The sequence below is a fragment of the Lepisosteus platostomus genome, chromosome 3, assembly GCF_059453375.1.
Source record: "Lepisosteus platostomus isolate fLepPlt1 chromosome 3, fLepPlt1.hap1, whole genome shotgun sequence".
In the NCBI taxonomy this organism is placed as follows: domain Eukaryota; kingdom Metazoa; phylum Chordata; class Actinopteri; order Semionotiformes; family Lepisosteidae; genus Lepisosteus; species Lepisosteus platostomus.
In genome coordinates, this window is record NC_142613.1 from 47,129,550 (window position 1) to 47,149,527 (window position 19,978).

Consider the following 19,978-nt stretch of genomic DNA (forward strand, 5'->3'; position numbering starts at 1 on the left):
AGAAACTGGCTTTTGCTCAAGGAGACACCCAGCTCAGGAAGGAAGTGCAGAGAGAGGTGAAAAGGGAGACCAGGAAAGCTAAGGAACAGTTTAGGGGGAAAATAAAGAACACCATGACAACAGGTGACACCAGGATGGCATGGCAGGGCATTAAAATCATGGTCAATATCCCTCAGAAGCATAGTGGCAGCACTGTACCTCTGTTAAATGGTATGGACGGGCAACAGCAGGCCAATGATCTGAATGTGTTATATATTCGCTTTGAATTGAAATCTACAACCACCTCAGCTCATAGGATATTCACCCTGTATCTGGAGAGTTTTTTAATATTGACACAGCAGAGGTATGTAGGCTTTTTAGGAAAATCAATATACGGAAACGTGCGGGTCCAGATAATGTGTGTGGTAGGGTCCTACAATCTTGTGCAAATGAGCTTTGCAATATTTTTTAGTTTTCTCTTCCAGATGTCCTTAAACTTACAGATCATTCCCTCTCTGTGGAAGAAATCCATCATTATTCCTATTCCTAAAACTGCCAAGCCTAGTGGCCTTAACAGCTACAGGTCGGTTACCTCTCATCTTTCCCAATGAAAACACTTGAGAGAATAGTTCAGAAGAAACACATTACAAAGAGCACACAAGCCCTCATCGACCCCCTGCAGTTTGCATACAGGGAAAGGAGGTGGTTGATGATGCAATACACACATTGTTAAATCTAGTCTATCAACAGCTGGACCAACCAGGGACCTTTGTAAGGATTTTATTTGTTGATTTCTCCTCTGCTTTCAATACAATACAACCACTATTGCTTGCACAGAAACTCTCAAAGTACTTCAATCTGAATGACAACCTGATAAGATGGGTGCTAGACTTCCTAATTAACAGGTCTCAACAGGTCAAATTGGGGAAGTGCTTATCTGACATTCGCTACACATCAGTTGGAACACCACAGGGCTGCTGTACATTTTGTACAATAATGATTGCATAAGCAAACACACAGATAGACAGTTTATTTAAAGACACAGAATACCATCATGGGCCCATTCTAAATGATTTTACTAACTGGTGCAACGAGCTCCCCCTAAATTTAAATGTTTCAAAAACAAAGAAACTGGTTATTGATTTTAGGGAAAATACAACACCCCCTCAACCCACTATAATTGGTGGTCATCCTGTTGAAATTGTCGATGACTACAAGTACTTGGGACTGGTCATTGACAAAAACAGTCAAAACAGAAAGAACAGAGACTCTTCTTTCTTAGGAAACTCAGCTACTTTAAGGTAGATAAAACTGTTCTTCCACTTTTCTACAAATCATTCATTGAAAGTGTCTTAACATACTGCTTCACTTGATGGTTTGGCTCACCCTGCGGTCCATGTGGGTCCTAATGCCCCAGTATAGTGACGGGGACACTATACTGTAAACAGGCGCCGTCCTTCGGATGAGACGTAAAACCGAGGTCCTGACTCTCTGTGGTCATTAAAAATCCCAGGGCGTTTCTCGTAAAGAGTAGGGGTGTAACCCCGGCGTCCTGGCCAAATTTCCCATTGGCCTTAACCAATCATGGCCTCCTAATAATCCCCATCTATGAATTGGTTTCATTACTCTGCTCTCCTCCCCACTGATAGCTGATGTGTGGTGAGCGTTCTGGCGCACTATGGCTGCCGTCTCATCATCCAGGTGGATGCTGCACATTGGTGGTGGTGGAGGGGAGTTCCCATTACCTGTAAAGCGCTTTGAGTGGACTGTCCAGAAAAGCGCTATATAAGTGTAAGCAATTATTATTAACATAAGTACCGGTAATTGTAATAGGCTGGGTAAATTAGTGAATATAAATGGCAAAATAATCTGGAATAATCAAATCAACTTGAGTATCCTTTACAAACAGAGGGTGACTAAGAAAGCCAAAAGCATCATGGAGTGTGTGTCTCACCCCCTCCATTGCAAATTCACACTTCTTCCATCTGGGAGACGCCTCTGTGTCCCCAGGTGTAAAACCAACAGACTCAGGAAATCTTTCATTCCCACTGCAATGACACTCTTAAACAATGCAAAGTGACTACGTTGTCTCTTGTTTCTTTTCTCCTGTAACAATACTGTATTCTCGTTCCTTTTGATGATGTTTATTTGTCATTGTGTTGTGTTTGACTGTGCCGTAAAAAAAATTTCCCCCAGGGGCCAACAAAGCTTGAATTGAATTAGTTTAATTTGCTGATGTCCTTGATCTTTTTTCAAATTTGATGAAAATTTTGCATCTCCCCAAATAACTGATTCTTCCGACATTCTGATAAGGTCTTGATTTTATTACACACATTTTACTCAATAACTGAATTCAGTGCCCTATGACATACAGTACTTCTAACACTAACTCCTATATACGTTTTTCACGTGTGGCTTATTTGATTCATCTGTTCCAAGTTCCTGGACCTGGATGCTCTTGGTGTACAGTGATACACCCCAGTCTCATCCCATCTCAGCTGTGTAGCCACTAATCCAGTTGCATCACAGTTAGATTCTAATGCAGTAGCTTCAATTTCTCCGTGTACAACTGAAATAGTCTTTGCCATTAAAAGGATTCTAGTGGCTGAAGCCTTCTTTAGCACACCATGTTTTGTGTTTTCTTTTCGATTAACATCAACAGTTTTTCATCATTGCATGCTATAGTGAGGACCCTTCAGAAAACTGATTTCATCCCACTCTTAATTTTCTTCCCCGGGTTTTAATTTATTTTGTTATGGAAAGTTAGCTGTTGCTAAAACCAATGTCTTTTGTCCCCACATGAGGAACTGAGTCTTCACCTGCCTTAGCTACTCTTTGGAATAGGTTAGCCCCCTTGGCTGCAGGGTCCAGTTTTCCTAAGAATACAGTCTTCAGCAGTAACTATTTTGTTTAAGTGACTGCTGTGTGATTAAACGTACATACTGATCATATCTAAATATCAGTATCTGTAATGGAGGTAACTAAAGAGCTGCTACTTTGAGCTTCCAAGTCTTGACTGTTTCTTTCCAGGTCTCAGAGTGGAGCAAACCTGTCTTGTGGGCGTTAGGTGATAGTGAAGGGATAGACAGCTGTATTTGTCTTACATTCACATCTTAAGACTAACTAATGTGTGTTATTTTGACAATTTGGTTGCCTTCTTCTATCAGTGTTGATTTTGTCTGTTACTGGCAGGTGAATAGTTTACAGGATTATTTTTTAATTACACACAAAAACACACATTTTTATACATTGGTATGACACTGTTTTTTTTTTTCTTACTTTCTGCCCTTTATTGCATGTGTACAAATTATGGCAAACTTGACTGATAGTGTTCTGCAAATCAGTATGTCTTCCCAAATGGAATTAAAACATAAAGATAAAGTCTATTCAGCATCATGTTAAACTTAAGTGTTCCGTTTAGAATAACCTAAAGCAGCTATGGTGCTTTTATTCTCGTGTTGATTTTATTTCCAGGACTTGGTGGTTCGTATTGTTTTCACTCTTGGAAACCTGACAGCAAAGAACAACGAGGCTCGAGAACAATTCTTCACAGAAAAAGGAAGCGTTGACACGCTTCTGGGGCTTTTCCACACTTACCTGGAGATGGGTTTCACGCCAGAAGACTGCTCCAAAGATTGCAGACAGAATAATCAAAGACGTCCCTCAGAGGTGGAGGATGTTCTTATCAAGTTGATTAGAGTTCTTGCAAATTTATCAATTCACCCCACTGTCGGCACAGCACTTGCTTCTAACCAAGAGTGTATTGATCTACTTGTTAAAGTACTCGGTAGGTTATCAATTTTTTTTTTAAAATACAATGAATGAAAAATCTTTCTTAATACATTAACTTCAACTAGACTTATCTACATATAAGTAATAGGTTTATTCCATGCTTAAAAAAAGAAGAAAGTAAACACAATGTTTCGGCTGTGGAGCCTTCTTCAGGTGTGTCAAGACCTTCATGAAGGCTCCACGGCCGAAACAAAATGTTTTCTTTCTTCTTTTTTTTCAGCATGGAATAAACCTATTACTTGTCCCTTTGCAGCCTACGCATGCTGACGCAGCTACCCACCTTATCTACTAGCTTTAACATTTAATATAGTTTGTATTTATTTCATATAGCAATGGTACTTTTGTTTTCCATAAATCAAATGTTGAAGGTTTCACTTTGAATTTGAGTTAGAATGAAGCTTTCAAAACTCTTTCAGTAACTCAATTTATCAATATTGAGGTTTTACCTCTTTAACTGCGTTTTTTGTATTTAGAAAGGAAGTCTGCATGTTATTCTGCACATACTTATTATTCTTCGCAGCTCCTGTACAGTGTCACCCTGCAAAGTGACATCCTGTTTTGCACAACTGTAGCGTCAGTAATCACTTACTGAAAGGTTTAGGCAGCAAACACAGTACTTGGTTTGGAAATGCTATACCACAATAAAGGACATTTCCAGTTACAGTATGAATTAAAAAATGTGACTCATTTGGTTACTGAAAGCCTGATCAGTTGTATGGTTTTTCTGTTTCACATACAGACACAAAAGGCAAGTTTTAGTCTCTTATATTTATTACAGAATTCGCACTTAAATAGTTCTGGATTAACAAGAAAAATAAACTATAACTGTTCTTGTTACTTCTTTCCATGTTTTATAACTTCAGGTGTATTCTACAGTCATGTAGCAATATTTGTTACATAAAAACAATATTTGGCTCCATTTTATAAAAATGCTTCCACTTAATTTATTATATAAAATGGTAAGGAAACATTATTTTATTTCAATAAAATTATGCTGAGCTAATGTTTTAATGCTTGGGTGGTTTAGAGAAGTTGATAAGAAAAGCTTGCTTTGTCACATTGCTTAGATCCAATCAGTTAATGCTGAGTTGTTGTCTAATTAAGGCTATGTGAAAGTTTCTGCTTTCAGTCTTATCAGAGCAAATGTGATCTACAATGCTGCATCTCATTAGTACTTTATCATGCTAGATGCCAGTCTCCTGAGTGATGATAAATGTCACTGTTGCATCTCTAAGGGGCACACTAAGTCATTCTGTTTTTGTATATTGTTTCTTAACCAGAGTACAAATCGATTGATGAATGTGAGGAGCTTGTGATCAATGCTGCAGCCACCATCAACAATCTATCATATTACCCAGCTGAAAACTCTGTGGTGAGGGCCAAACAGCTTCATATTGCCGAGTGTAAGCCAGTCACTCATTGGATCCACATTAAGGAGCAGAATGTCTGTAAATGTCAGGAATGAATCTTTCTTACTTAAAAACACACTGAAGGTTTTGTTTCAGCAATGTCAGCATTGTTCTGTTTACAATGTCAGACTTATTTCCTGTATGTAAGCATTGGTTTTATGAGCTTTACATATAGAGAATCATAATCTGAGAAGTGTGAATAGCAAATTTAAAGTAATTCTTATCAAAGGTTTAAAAGGTCTTATTGCTGTTTAACAGGATTAGTGATTTATAAATATACACTTATGACATGCTGTAGCCAAGGCAAAGGTGATTGCTTATAGCCTAGAAACTTCTGTAGCCTCACATAGACGGGCTGTCGGCATGCTGCAACTGATCTCTGTTTACAGCCTGTTCTCTAGATTTAAATCCTATACTTGAATCTTGAATTCTTAAGGGCTGCCACACATCAGCCTGGTTCCCACAGTCCCTAAATATAAAAAAGGATTATTAAAAGTGTCACAATATTTTTTAAAAAATAAGGCCAATAAAATGTGATGTACAGCTATGTTCTGTGATAATAAGAAATAAGGCCTTTTTATTTTAGAATTGTTTTTAAAGTAATGTGATTGATGTTTTTCTTGAAAAATATTTTAAAGAATTACACCATCTCTCATTCCTTATTTAAGTATATATTTTTTAAATTATAGAATCATGTAATTCTGGAAAAGTATGTTTGTGTTGATTTGCATGAACGTTTATACTGTAAATAATCATCTCAAAGTCCTGCCTGAAGTTGGTTTAGTTGATGTACTGTATGAATGCCCCCTTCCATATGAAAGTCCCAGCTTAATTGTGGAGTGTGTTTCAAAACATCCCTGTTACTAATGGATTCCTTTCGGAGGGATGGTTTTTAATGAAAATGACCAAATTGTATTTATATTAACAACACATTTGTTTTTCTGTTGAAAACTCACAGTACTCCTAAGGTTGCTGCTGAGTAATAATATGGAGGCAGTGCTGGAGGCAACTCGTGTGTTTGGAAATTTCTCACAAACTAAGGAAATCCGGGACTTTATTCTGCAAAAGCATGGTAAGCTTTGTGTCAAATGTTCAAGAACATGTGGAATTAAATATCTTAAATATCCACAGTAAGGCACCAATACCACCTTATAAAAAAGCTGGCTGAAGATAGAAGAGAAAAGCTGTACCATGACATTTCCTTCAAATTTCAACCCAAAGAAGATGTATTTATGAAATAGTAATGTAACTTGTCAGTGAACTGTTTCCTATGAACATTCATCAGGCTAAGACAACATAGATCCTTGAAAAGGTGTTCCATTAAATAGTTTTTGTGTCAGTTTAAATAAGTGTTGCTTTGATTCCATCTCAGTAGCACAAGTGTTCTTAAAGTTTGTCAGTGCTTCAAGATTATTTTGTATCATTTTGTTTCTTGCTTTACAGCGTAGTGTAGTTGTCTGTGTTTGGTATAAATAGCTTGTTAATAAAAAAGCAATGATATGTTTCATTTTTCATCTAGTTGGGCTGCTTTGGATGACATAATATTCAGTCACTTCAGAGAATTCATCCGCTTGGAGGGCTGGATATTTCCTGATAATGTTTTATGTTTTTTTTATATAGTCACTCTTTTTTTCCTGCTACGGTTTTCTGATATACTGTATAGGAATATTTTTATCTCATAATGTTAATCCTTTAAATATTTGATTGAGAAATCAGTCAGTACTGTTGGTTCCAGCATTTGTTTCTTTTTTAAAGCCCATCAGTATAGGAAAATGTTATATCTGTACATATTTATTTACCCAGTTTACAAATTCATGACTGTGCTGCTGGATTCAAAGAATCAGGATGTTTGCTTCTCTGCTTGCGGAGTGCTTATCAACCTCACAGCAGACAAGACCAGCAGAACGATACTGAGAGAAGGAGGAATCCAGAAGTAAGTTTTTAAGGATCTGGTGTCAAAAAATCTAGACACCCCAGTATCCCAACAGACATGTTGTTTTCTGTTTTTTCTGGTGCAACGGGTCAGTGTAAATGTCTAGATCTTCGTCAGTCTAGCTTGTACCAGCTGAAAGAGACTGACAAAAGCCAGGACTGACATACAGCTTATTGAAGTTGAACAGCATGTGCTGGGAGTGAGTGCCATTACTAGCTGAGTCACCCTGAATGTCACGTGGTTAAAAAGCCATTTCCGTCAATGTAGGATTGCCTTTCACTAATAGACATTTCTATTATGTATATACCAACAGGTGAAATGTCCCTGTAATTAACACTGAATGTAACTCCACTGTTATTCGACTGACTTGCAGGTTGATCGATTGCCTGAGAGACTTTGGACCAGTGGACTGGCAGTTGGCGGGTCTTGTATGTAAGACCCTGTGGAACTACAGTGAGGAAAGTGCAGCTTTCAGCTTTGGAGAAGAGGAGACAAAATCACTGCTTCAGCTTCTTTCTGTCTTTTTAGGTAGTAAGGCGTTTGTGTTTTTCTTTTTCTTTCAAAGAGTGGTGTATTATCGTTATTTCTTCAAGTCAGTTTAAAGCAAATCAGAATGTCTTCACATTTTATAGTTGTGTTATTTAAGTGGGATTCAGGGAAAGAACAAAAAAAATAAAAATTACAAAGAATTCTTTAACAGAATCAATAAGACACTTGCATCAGGTTATTAACAATAAACAAGTTTGGTTTTTAGGATCCAAAGGCTAAAATATTAATTTTCATAATCTGTGGTAGTTTGTAAATACTAATGTATTTGTTAACTTCTTAAGATGTTACCTTTTTGATAGTCTTTACAGTATTGGTGAGAAGCTCTTTAAAAAACTGTTTTTTGTGTTTAAAAGAAGGTGCTTATGAAGAACTACATTATACTTGAGGAAGTTTTGTATTGAAGTAATTCCAAATATGACGCAATTGTTCTGTGCAATCCAAACTTCCCTTAAAAAATGCTGAATCTGAATCTTTTAGAGATATTTGCAATTTTTTCTGGGGACATTTAGTTGTTGTGATTATTAATTTCAAAAGATCCCCCTTTTCAGTCTTCTCTCAAATCAGTCGTGCACCATGTCTTCAGATTACATAGCTGTGTACTACTTATTACTTGAGTTTTATTTTAAAATAACTATAACTATAATCCTTGAATTGAAATTAAGAAGCAAAAATGAAAAACTAAAAACAATACACTATGATGAACAATCATTACTACTGCATAACTGTACCTTAGAGAAAATACAAAGAGAAATATATTCTGCGCAGACAGCTGAAAGTCTTTACTCTGTGAATAAGAACACATCAGGCACAGGGGTCCCCCAGGATCAGGCTTGGAGCTTGTACCTTGTTCAGGTTACATTTGAAATGTAACTGATACAACCCCTGCAGAAGGAAAAAAAATGTAGGAGTCCCTCATACTTGGTTGTTTCCATCTGTTCATTGTCAGTTGCTCAAGTAGTAAGAGCTGTTTGGACAGGCGAGGAAGACAGTCTTAAAAAATAATTTGAGGGGATTCTATGTGTAAGTTGTTGGAACAATGCTCTTGAAACAAAGACTGTGTGCCGAAACAGGCAAACACAAGTCTAAACATGCATGTAGATCAAATACTACCGCTACTTAACATCTCAGCTGGAGCAAAGACCTGACTGTACATGTACATCTTATTCTGTTTGTCATCATGAACTTCTGTTTTGGAATCAAGAATTCCCCTTCTTATTGTGATATGTACAGTATGTGAAAATGTGATCTCACATGGTTAATTGCAAGTTTTCAGACTGAAAACATGGCCTGAGTCAGGCAGGGAATGGTTTTCTTTCTACATATAGTGAGAGCCAATATTGACATTACCAGGCAAATTCAGACTTTTCTTTGTAAAAGGCAGTTTCATTGTGTTTTTTTGTGAATGTATATCATCAGCCAATTTCCTGTAGTTAAGCTTTACCTTGATGTCAGTAATGAGCTGGTGGAGAACTTTGATTATTAATTTAGTTTTATATTAATTACCTTGATTAATTGGACATTTTAAGATTCGGACTAAAACCCAAATAGGTCAAGTAATTTCAGTCCTCCTGTGATTTTACCTTTGCTGGGGATGTTTAGGCATTTTTAGAAATATTGTATCTCACAATTTGTTTTTTACAGATGAAAACATAGCAACCCACTGGAACTTGAGCGAAGACTTCAAAGAGTTCCACAAGGCATGCTGGGAAACGGAGTTTGTCCCAGTGGCTCAAAAGCTGATGAACAGGATCCAGAACCAGTACTCTGTCCTGGAGCCACTTGGGACTCCGTCATAGCAAAGTCAGTTTCCGTAGACAGGGCATTAAGAGCCCTTCACACTGTGTTAGCCTTTATGCACTTTAATATCTCTTATGTGGTTTTCACATTGGATGGCATATACAGTAAGAACATTTATAAATGAAACTCTTCTTCAGTCTTAAGGAAAATCAAAAACATAAATTGCAGTAAGTGTGAACAGTCAATGCTGCACATTCTTTAACATAATTGTAAATATACAGTTTATTATGTGAAGATAATGTGTATTTAATAAGGAAAATGTGTTGAGATAGACCTGACTGGTGGTTTTACTAGTTTGTTATAAAGTGCAATAATGCATTCATAGACAAGTGGTAGTAATTTTTTACTGGCATGGTGTGATATCAGCACAAAACCTTTAAGAGCAGAAGATGTACTGTTTAGTGAGTCATCAAATGCATGGTGGGAGAAGTGTAGTTGTGTTAGGTGATTGGTAACATTTCACTTCTCCATTATAATCATCTCTAAGCACTCTATTAACATGCTATTGATAATATTCTATACAGATTTAAAACATAGATTGTTTTGTGACTAGCATGCAGCTAATCAACATTAGTTTATTTCAATTTTCACATTATTAATACTTTTCTATTCCATTAATAAAAATGTTGGCAATGGCTCTTGTAACCCCTAATTCAAAGTGTTAGGGATACCTACGACTTTACAATTATTCCTGATCAGCCACCAAATTGTAATCAAATACCTGTCGCTAGATTAGACAACATGATATAATTTAATAATTGAAATAATATTCCATTATTGAACAAACATGACACTGATTTGTGATATATCACTAACCAGATCCCCTGTTAAAAGTTTTTTGAAACACTAGTAATAAACAAAATTATACTTGAAGTGTTATTTCATAACACAATATTGACTGTCTTATTACTGTTCTCTGATTAAGCTATTGCTGCCAATAACAAGGACTATGTGATTGGATGCAGTAATGTTACTGGAGTTTTAGTTAGAGGGCATACTGTAGTTGGCTACAAAAAGTGTTTACTTCTAATGTTAAAACATTAAGTGAGAACAGCAGATAATCAGCTATATAAGATTTAAGAGGAATTTGTTATTTTACACTTTGCATTTCAAGATGACACACTATGTGCTTAAAACTAGACTGAATAAAAACATGAACTCTACAAATAAGGATAGTTGTGTTTTTGTCTTATGACCCATTTGCTGTTGTCCTTTCAGGCATCACGTGAATCTTCCATTTTAATTTTTCTGCAAGCTTGGAGGAGTGCTTTATTTTTTTAATCTGAAAAAGGAGGGTGAAACAAACTAATTTCCACAGTTTGAAGTGCTATGATCTTGGCATCTTATGATTTTTTCCATTTCATCTTCATGTATCTGTAGAGAAACATTTATGCTTGCTTCACAAGAAGTGATTTTAATTCTCACACTGTTGCTTGTAGTCTTTGTTACAAGATGCATTAGGATGTGTAATTTGAAGTTAATATACAAGTTTTCCAGTTTTGAGTTACAGTGCAAGGAGAGTCACAAGTGGGACAGCAGCTGGGCTCTAAACATTTTCTGAACCTGATTGAAGTGCCTCTCCTACAGATCATCTGAGTCATACTGCATTCATTTTAGGAGACAAAGTAGTAGGAAAAAATGTCTGTGATCATAGAATACTGAGGACAGTGCAGTTGTGCATGAAAATTTACTAGCCCCCCCCACACACTGGGATTTTTAAGGCATTGCAGTTATTAATGAGAAACCTATTATTTTTCACTACTTAAATGACAGCCTAATAAGTGATTGGCACGTCAACCTACTTTGTACAGAGTTTAGCTTTGTGAAAACAAGGTTAAAATATGTAAAATTACTTTTATGGTGCACTTAAACATATTTGGTTCTTCATTATTCTATATCTCTCTTCTATACTCTATATTTGCACATTACATAATATACTATCAATCCAGGAGAGTAAACACTTCTGTGTTTGGCCATTCATAGTATGCTTGTGCATTTCTAATACATATTTGAAATGATACAGTTCATAAGAAAAGGACCTGTGTTTATATAGAGCTATCCAAGTTCTACTTGGATATAAGTTGCCATCTCAAACATACAGTACTGTGAAAATGAAACATGAAGTGCATTAAATTACTTTATAGTATGTCATTTTATTTTTTCAACATTGTGTTTATTTGAATAACACAGTAATAGGAGATACAATAACACTGTATTGAGCTTATGTGTCTGTTTATCAAATAAAAACCCACAAAACAACAGCTGTCCTGCTTTTTTGGCTGCACAAATACAGAACTGTTCTTCAGTTTTTGACCTTTCATTTTGGAATTAATGAAAACAAAACAGCCATCAAAAATAGCAGGATAAAAATACTAAAACAAATGTATTGATCACAGCTGACTTGTATCAATAATGTATTTACAGAACCTAGAGCAGAGTAAATGGCTTGTTAGAAACATGTTTACGTGCAACTACAGTTGCAGTGGGGCAAGAGATTGTTTTTTTTTTAGGATATCACCCTTCTGGAAGGCAGTTACACTCTTAAATGTTTAATGTACGAGATCAGCAATCCAGGCAAAAAAACTGCAGTGTGGAGTCCCAGTCAGTTCACTGGTACCACACTCAACTCAGTCTCGACTGAGGTTCATGTCCAGTAACCAGCCTCCAGCCTGGTCCTTTTAATATATTAACTGTTTACACACACTGCACACATGGAAGCAAGCGTTCTTTCATGATGTTGACAAAACAGAACACAACCCCTGAATCAAAAGTTCTTTTCATTTCCAAAATTTCATAGTAATAATTTCATAGTATTTAAGAATGTCTCTAGGAATACTGTTTTGTAATAAACTTTCTTCACAATTCAATTTTATATGTAATGAAAAAAGTAAGCATTGATACAAGTGATTATAAATTAAAAATCCATTCTACAAAACCCATTTGCTTCTTGAAAGTGAAAAGACCCTTTAATTTTTTTCCCCCATTTTAATGCTCATAACACTGTTAACTCTAGTCCCAACAATTTTTGAAACCTTTCTCTTATGAACACCTATTTAATTTTTTTTAAGGAGAACCCTTCCCCCCCTTCTTACACAAAGTGTGTCCTGAGATTAGCATCCAACAACTTTTAATTCTCCTTTCAGATCAAGAATTGTGGTGGCAACTGATTAAACAAAACAGGATTTCCAACTTCACAAGCTTCTTAACGGTCAGGGTCAAATAACAGTATGAACCGTTTAACTTGGTGACCGTAGCAGTGCAGTCAAAATTAACCTCTCCTTCAGCTCTGCCACCTACAAAAAAAAAGAAGAGTAGAACAAAAGGAGACGAGGTGCAAAATTCTGCTCAGGAAGAGCACTTATAGAGGTATTCAAATTCAAATGTAAAACTGTCAATGCTAGGTGACCTTCCGCGGAAGACATGATGGGATATAAAACACAGGTGCACTTCCTGGGGGAAGACCTTTACACTGACTTGGAAAATGTAAGTCACCTATGAGAAAATGTTTTTAAAGAAATTATACAGCAATAAAGTCCCATTCTCCAAAGTGTCTTGCTTACAAAATGTTCAAACCCCATGTGGTAGGGGAATTGAAATAATTCACTATGCACGTGTAAAAATAGGATAATTTCTTACAGTAAACCAAAGGGCGGCTCAGACAGGTGCAGTGTTACTTTCACCCTTTACCTAGCTTAAATAAAGAAGTATCCTTTTGGAGTCTTTTGCTGGTGTGCAGAGCGGCACCACCACTGTACAACATCTACACGCTACCCAGCCCCTACAGCTTATTGAGCAATGCTTTCCAACGCCAGGTTTTTCAACCTCAGCTTTCATAAAAAACAAACAAACAATGAAATCTAAATACTCCAGTGCAGCTCAGTGCACTGCCATTAAAGCTGTGAAAAGATTCATGGCGTTTTCGAGGCGCAATGGAATACTGAAGTTAAGCGTCATCTTCGCAGTCTTCTGCTACTCCTTTCAGCGGAGAATCAGCCCAGATGTAGCTGCAGCGCGTAATGATACAATGTCATCCCCAGCAGACTGCCAGCCAGCGCTCAGTCCAGATGACTTTCAGCATCCTTCATGAAGGTTTATGCAACATCCTTTGATATGTCCACAGAAGAGAAATGGGCACTTCATGTCATGTAGTGCGTGATGGCTCTTAAAGCATAGAGCAGTTCTGCTTGCATGCGAGCTTCCATAAGAAGCAAATTAACGTGTACCTGGAAGAACAAACCAGCAAAATCATTCTGACAAATTCTACCAGAGGTATTAACAAACAAGAGAGATTTATTTGAACATCTTATCTATGTCCTTTCCCAATCTATGATGGACTGTGGAAGGTCAGTTTTTAGAAAAGCAGCCATTTCTTTTGAAAAACACCAAAAACAATTTAAATTCACAGCACTTTAGTTTTCCAACGTAACGTAACCCGTACCTTCTCGGAATGTTGGAACTGTCTCCAAAAGCTGTCATACATTCTCTTAGTGGTCTTCTCCGGACCGCAGACCACAGTCTTAATATACACTTTGAAGCTGCGGTCTAGCAGCTGGTTAATTTCTCCATAGTCATAATCATCATATCTGGAACAAGAAAAAAAAAGAACAAAAACAACATAAGCTCTAGATGGGTCACAATCTGCCACCAGAATGCAATGGACATATCCAGACAGTATCAGGGAAAGGCACCAGCTTGGGTTTCGTCACCCACTTTAATCTTTGGTTTTAAAAATCGCTCACCTTATTCCAAACATGCAGTGGATGTAGTTCCAGATTGCACGCCTCAGCATTGATGTATCCACGTCCTTGTGCATGGCCATGGTGTTGTACGTCAGGTTGTAAGCGATCTGGAACTTCTCATCAAGGAGCTGCCCAACGTCTGGATAAAGGCGATTGACTAAAGAGTAGCCATGGTCTTCCCAACTATAGTCCTAAAACAAGAAACATGCACAGAACTTTTAGTCCATGTACAAACAGCACTTAATTTTATGCGATTTCACTGCATTTCTTAACCGCAGTAATTCATCAGAAAAGCATATCCAACCTGGGCTCGGAAAGTAGGCACGTGTTCTCCACGCCTAGAGAAGTCCTTGTATCCATAACTGGGGTCCTCGAAGTGCCGAGAGACATCTCGAGTCGTCACGGTCTCATCCTCCTCTGCTGGTAGAAACACAGCAGGTCAGTTCAAGCTTTGCTTTAATGCTTGGCTGCTTTTATTTAACATTACACGATTCCTTGTCTGCTTAAATGCCTAAACCCTACAAAAATCTGCCTTCAGATCACTTTACAACAGCGACTTATCTCATAGATTACGACTGCAGTCTTCAAGGGCAGAAATCCATTGTATTCCCTCCCACGCCCAAGCTCATTACAGTTTTCTCATAAGACATTCCAGATAATTAAGACTGGAACCAATTCTGAGGTGCTCATCCACGCCCTGGAGATGCTGGAAGGCAGCGGGACAGCAGACCCACCTGTGGACACCACCAGCATGCTCTCGGTCTTCTCTCTCTCAAAGCGGGTGGCCATCTCCTCCTGGCTGGCCTCCTCCTCGTCCCTGCACTCCTGCAGCTGCTTCATCTTCTCCATGAGGGCTTCCACTTCGCAGGAGGCCTCCGCAACCTGCAGCACAGAGAGGCCAGAGAGTGCCCGTTGAGCTCTGGAGAAAACATCGCAGCTCGGGGGCGATCGAGCGGCACCGAAAAACTGCAAAAATAACTAACGTCTGCTACACTCTGTAAAAGTTACGCAAATAAAGCTAAATTATAGACTGTATTGGAGCCCCGGTGTTGGTGAATGGAGACGATCGGGAAGAGGCAGCAGGGGAACAGCCCGTACACTCACTGAATGGTTGCCCAGGATCTCCTCCAGCACTCCGTTCCCATTGGCAATGTCGCACACACAGTAGCTGCTGACAGAAGGCGGTCGGAAGGTGTGCCCTCCCTCGCAGTGGATCTCAGGGTTGATCCCGCAGCCGAAGGTGAAGGAGGCCAGGGAATGGTAGTGAGTCAGCAGCACCACCGCGTGGATGAGCTCTGCTAGGGACCAGCTGTACTCCTCGGCCTTCAGCAGTTGCTACAAAGACACAGGATACAAACCTAATTTCTTGCGCAAGTGTTAAAAAAAACAGGAATTCTGGACTGAGGAGGAAATGTATCTGTCAGGTGGCACGGTGGTGCAGTAGTTAGCAGTGCGGCCTGACAACGCTGGGACCCTGAATTCAGTTCCGGACCTGGGGTGCTTTCCGTGTGGAGTTTGTATGGGACTCCTCCACAGACGTACTTAAGGGCTAACTAATGTCTGGGAAAACTGGCCCTCGTGCGAGTGTGTGGGTGTCATGAGCGTGCCCTACGCTGGATTTGCATTCTGTCCAAGATGTATTGCCTTGGGCCCACTGTTTGCTACAATATAGGCTGCAGTGTCCCCCCCCCAACTGTACATTTGATAAAAGCAGTTTGACAATGAACGCACGAACAAATAAATCCATCCATTTTTAACTGCTCACTCACATCTGTGGACTATGGGAGGAAACTAGAGCACCTTAAAGAGACTTGCGTGAACACAGCGACAATATAGAAACTGAACCCTGGACCCCAGTGCTTCAAGGCTGCTTATCACAGTGCCACCCATGAGAAAATTTATACGGCCCAAAACTAATCTTTACTATTCAGTCTATTTGCAACGGGTTACCATAGATCCTCTTAAACCAGCTTTGAAAGTCATTGTTACAAGAGTAACAATGACTTTCATGAATCACCCTCGTAAAACAAAAGGATTATTTATATCAAAACAAACCTATAATGCTCAGAAAGTTGAGAGTTGGATTCTCATGAAAAGCTAGGCTTTCAAGTAATATCAGAAGGTGTCACCTTTGACTGACAAATGGCCCAGGTGACAACTGAATACGCTCCTCTGAAGGCGTACCTCGATGTGTGCCTTTGTGATTAGCCAGGGCCTGTGGGCGAGAATCTTGTTCAGCTCTCCCAGATGTTGTAGCTTGGGCGGAGCCTCCTCCAGACCCTTCAACCATTTAGGGTTGCCTCCCACTTGAAGGAAATCATTCACGTGCAAGTTCACCAAATGGGAACACTGATGCCTGGCTGCAGCCTGAAAATACACAATAAAGGACCCCGCTAATCAGAAGGGTGCTCACAGGAATTCAGACGGCTCCTCTGTATTCTTGCAGCTGTACAGAACATTGGGTAACTTGAGTGGAAATTTATAAGGGTGTTACAGGGGTTTTATGCAAACATGGAACACATTTTAAATATCAGCCCTTGCTCTCGTGAAACAGCTATTACCTCTGAATCTTTGATGCTATAGATAAAAGGCATAGACAAAAGAGGGCTATGCTGAACTTAAGATTGTGCCCTCCGGGATGTACCAATATTGTCAACATCCCACAAACCAGTTTTCTCAAAAGTGTCGTTTCAGGTATAGTGTGAAAGATACAGAGATATATCAAGATGAATCATACTTTGTTAAAGATACCCCATGTCTGTATGAAATGCATTTTGGTGCCTCTCAAGTACCCTGTGCTTATCAACAAATGTATTTTTAGTGTTAAATTTAGGAAGCTTTTTGTTCCATTTCTATGAATTACCTAAAAGGTAACAAGATGTCTAAACTTATAAACATACTAACAATCAGCACCTCTAAAGACTACAGATCATTAGACAGATTCAATCCTTTCATCATAATTACTGTATGTTCCGAGCTTTCAAAGGTCTGAATGTACATTCCCTTACAGTCTTACGAGATGCACTGCTTTTCACTTCATGCACAGTTGCCAGTAACTCACCATGATCCCAATGTAGTGGCGGTAGTGGAGTGAAAGAGGGCCGTCCATCTGCAGAAGGTAGTGCTGTGTCCTCAAGAAGCTCTCGAGATACTGAGGATGAAACCCCATCACCAAGGAGATGTTGTCAAGGCGCCCCAAGGCGGCAAAGGCGTCTTCAAATATTGCCCGCGTCCGTGCATCAACTTTACCAACCTCTAGTATCTAGTGGAAGACAAAGAGCTGCACGTTAAAACCAAGCACGCGCAGACATCTTTAAATCATTCAGCCACCACATAACAAGGACTGAACAAGCACCATTTTTTAGGATATGTTCTAGCGCAAGGGTCATTGCGCTCTGTAAACTCACAGGCAGTCATCACCAGTAATACCAACATTCTGAATTGTCAAAGAGGTAGGCTGAAGGAAATCTCCTACTAGTGGAGGAGCTGAAGAGTCTCTCCATGAGAGGACTGAAAACGTCTCATTTTTGGGGTGTGTTTGGATTGTCAGTTATGGCTCCCTCAAGTAAGCGAAGCCAGACTGAAACTCATAACTTTTATATAAAGAGGTCTGATCCTGGAGTTGTGTCATCATACAAAAGAATAATGACAAATAAAGTTAAATTGAATTGAAAGGAACCTAGAGGTAACTTCTGAAGAAGAGCTGTTTCTTTGCTCAAGAGCTGTTTCTTTGCAGCTCATTTCTACCTTTTGGCGTGGAATTGAACTCTTCTTGTTCTTTTATGTAAATACACATATCAGTTGATAATTGCTGAAAGAGAACAATATTTCTTTAAAATACTGGGAGCCCATTAAAAGTGTCAGAAACTGGAAGCTACTGCTTCAAATCAGTAGGGTTGGCAATGTATGCACTGCCCTGCTTCACCACTGGAGGAAGAATAGGAATATTAAAACGGCTGTCATTTTTTTTGCAAACAGCATTAAGCAGTGGCTTAAATATTAACAAAACCAGGTCAAAGCACATTATTGACTCTATGCAGAATAATACCCTTCAGCAAAACAGCCCAGAATCTTATTGCACGTGCTTCTCTCTTTGCTTTCCCACACCCCAGCCAATAGTAAACATGGCACAAAATCTACACAATCCCCTGTTTTTCTCATTTGCTCCTGCAGAACTGTGAATGTTACATGTAGAGGACAATGCAAGCAGGGGACCTCTATTAGAGGGAGGGAAAAACATACCTTCCTGTGCAAGCATTAAAAGCAGTCACATTTTTAGACGTGAGGTTCAATTAGTGTTCATCTGTTAGGAAAGTTTTTTTATAAACATCACACATTTAGTATCACAACCTATAGTAAATGCATAGATTTGAAGTAGTAGACATCTACAGCACCTCTTTCTCAGGGATGTATCTGCTTGGTCCATGTCCCAGGGGTCTTGGAATTCTTACTCCCATTTCCTAGAGTAGGAGGAAAAAAACAGTTATATACTGTACACTGTTTCATCTGAGATACTACAGGGCGATTCTCCGTTAACAGCAGCTAGCGTTCATGAGAAGCAGCTGTTAAAGTGAAAGTGGTATTCTGACCTATATACTGACATTTTCTATGACAAGATCAATGGAGTGAAACCTCTGCGTGAAAACGATCACCTTCTGTGATGAAAAAAAAACACCAAGAAACCTACGTACAGTCAGTAACCACTTGGCTGGGTGCCCAGAACATGCAGCACAGAGCTCATCTCCTCTGCGTGAGAGATCTCGCACTCAACGGCGTGTTGTTTCCCTACTTCGGGACTGCGGAGCGCAACACGCAACGCACGGATCTGCTGGAGAACACGCGCCACCGTAAAACAGCCAGACCGCGGCTCCTGCAGCCCTCACAGTCACGGTCAGGTGAAGCGCTCAAGCCCAGAAAACTAAAACAAGACACTGGCATTGGCTGTACAGTGCGACACCTCCGAGGGAGCTGTCGTTTCTGGGGTTTGTCTTATTCGAAGGCAATTAATGGCAGGAAAGAAAACGTTCGAGATGAGCCTCCGGAGGAACGCGGCACAATCGCCGGCGCAGCGTCAGGAGTCACTGACCAGTGCTTTCGACAGAGCGGTTTTAAGGTCCACGGCATATCACACGCGAGGTGGAAGTCACAACGCCCCAGCCCAAACATCTTGAAGTCACCTTTCCTGTGAGCGTTCATGAGATACGGGTCCAGCGATCCCCATATTCATATTGACCTCTGTGAAAGCGTACACCGTCTCCAGCGTCATTGCCGTTTTGTACCAAAGTGTGACAGACTTGATGGATCAGTTTACACCAACAGCCCCTACCGTCACCGATCCTTCCGCGTTCAAACGAAGGTGCTTAGCAAATGAATGAGAGATTCTTGCAAAGTTTAAATCCAGGCTCAAGCAAGTTTCAAGACAGCAGGCATTCTGGGTCAATGTAGAAGAGTATACATTAATTTTAAAAATTACCCCATTTTTAAAATTCGGCTGAATGTATTGCCAAAGCTATAAAAAATGAAACGGGGGTTCATATGCACAGTTAAAGATGCTGTCGCCCTCAATCGATATACAGGACGCCTTTCGTTTCTTATACTATGCAACTAAATGCAGAAAAAAACAACATTAATGCTTTGGATCGACACGCGGCGCATCGTTTTTAATAGACCTGCTGAAAACAGGTATACAGCTAAGCGCAGTTGCTGCTCCCCTAGTTTCTTCATGAACGGTCCTGAGACAAAGGAGAAAATTCTGGAATCCGAACACCCAAAACAATAAG

At 39.2% G+C, this 19,978-nt stretch overlaps 2 protein-coding genes across 13 annotated transcripts in view; one reads left to right on the forward strand and one right to left on the reverse strand.

The window, feature by feature from the left end:
• Positions 1 to 19,978, forward strand: part of armc2 (armadillo repeat containing 2) — a 110,096-nt gene that overhangs the window by 62,811 nt on the left and 27,307 nt on the right. For 5 of the 6 annotated variants that reach the window (XM_088625777.1, XM_088625775.1, XM_088625776.1 and 2 more), the window contains 7 exons: positions 3,454 to 3,766; positions 5,052 to 5,174; positions 6,139 to 6,252; positions 6,984 to 7,113; positions 7,487 to 7,641; positions 9,304 to 9,462; positions 10,678 to 11,718. In XM_088625777.1, coding sequence (XP_088481903.1) covers positions 3,454 to 3,766; positions 5,052 to 5,174; positions 6,139 to 6,252; positions 6,984 to 7,113; positions 7,487 to 7,641; positions 9,304 to 9,458 — 990 coding nt within the window. In that variant the 3' untranslated portion in view covers positions 9,459 to 9,462; positions 10,678 to 11,718. Of the gene's footprint in view, positions 1 to 3,453; positions 3,767 to 5,051; positions 5,175 to 6,138; positions 6,253 to 6,983; positions 7,114 to 7,486; positions 7,642 to 9,303; positions 9,463 to 10,677; positions 11,719 to 19,978 lie in introns of those variants that run through there. The other variant, XR_015935421.1, reaches the window with a different exon arrangement.
• The window catches only part of sesn1 (sestrin 1), a 76,156-nt gene continuing 67,770 nt past the window's right edge, over positions 11,593 to 19,978 (reverse strand). For 2 of the 7 annotated variants that reach the window (XM_088625779.1, XM_088625784.1), the window contains 9 exons: positions 18,593 to 18,658; positions 17,260 to 17,460; positions 16,383 to 16,565; positions 15,297 to 15,533; positions 14,933 to 15,080; positions 14,503 to 14,618; positions 14,199 to 14,389; positions 13,898 to 14,042; positions 11,593 to 13,682 (listed from right to left, as the gene is read on the reverse strand). In XM_088625779.1, coding sequence (XP_088481905.1) covers positions 13,596 to 13,682; positions 13,898 to 14,042; positions 14,199 to 14,389; positions 14,503 to 14,618; positions 14,933 to 15,080; positions 15,297 to 15,533; positions 16,383 to 16,565; positions 17,260 to 17,460; positions 18,593 to 18,658 — 1,374 coding nt within the window. In that variant the 3' untranslated portion in view covers positions 11,593 to 13,595. The remainder of the gene's footprint in view (positions 13,683 to 13,897; positions 14,043 to 14,198; positions 14,390 to 14,502; positions 14,619 to 14,932; positions 15,081 to 15,296; positions 15,534 to 16,382; positions 16,566 to 17,259; positions 17,461 to 18,592; positions 18,659 to 19,978) is intronic. The other 5 variants (XM_088625780.1, XM_088625785.1, XM_088625783.1 and 2 more) reach the window with 3 other exon arrangements.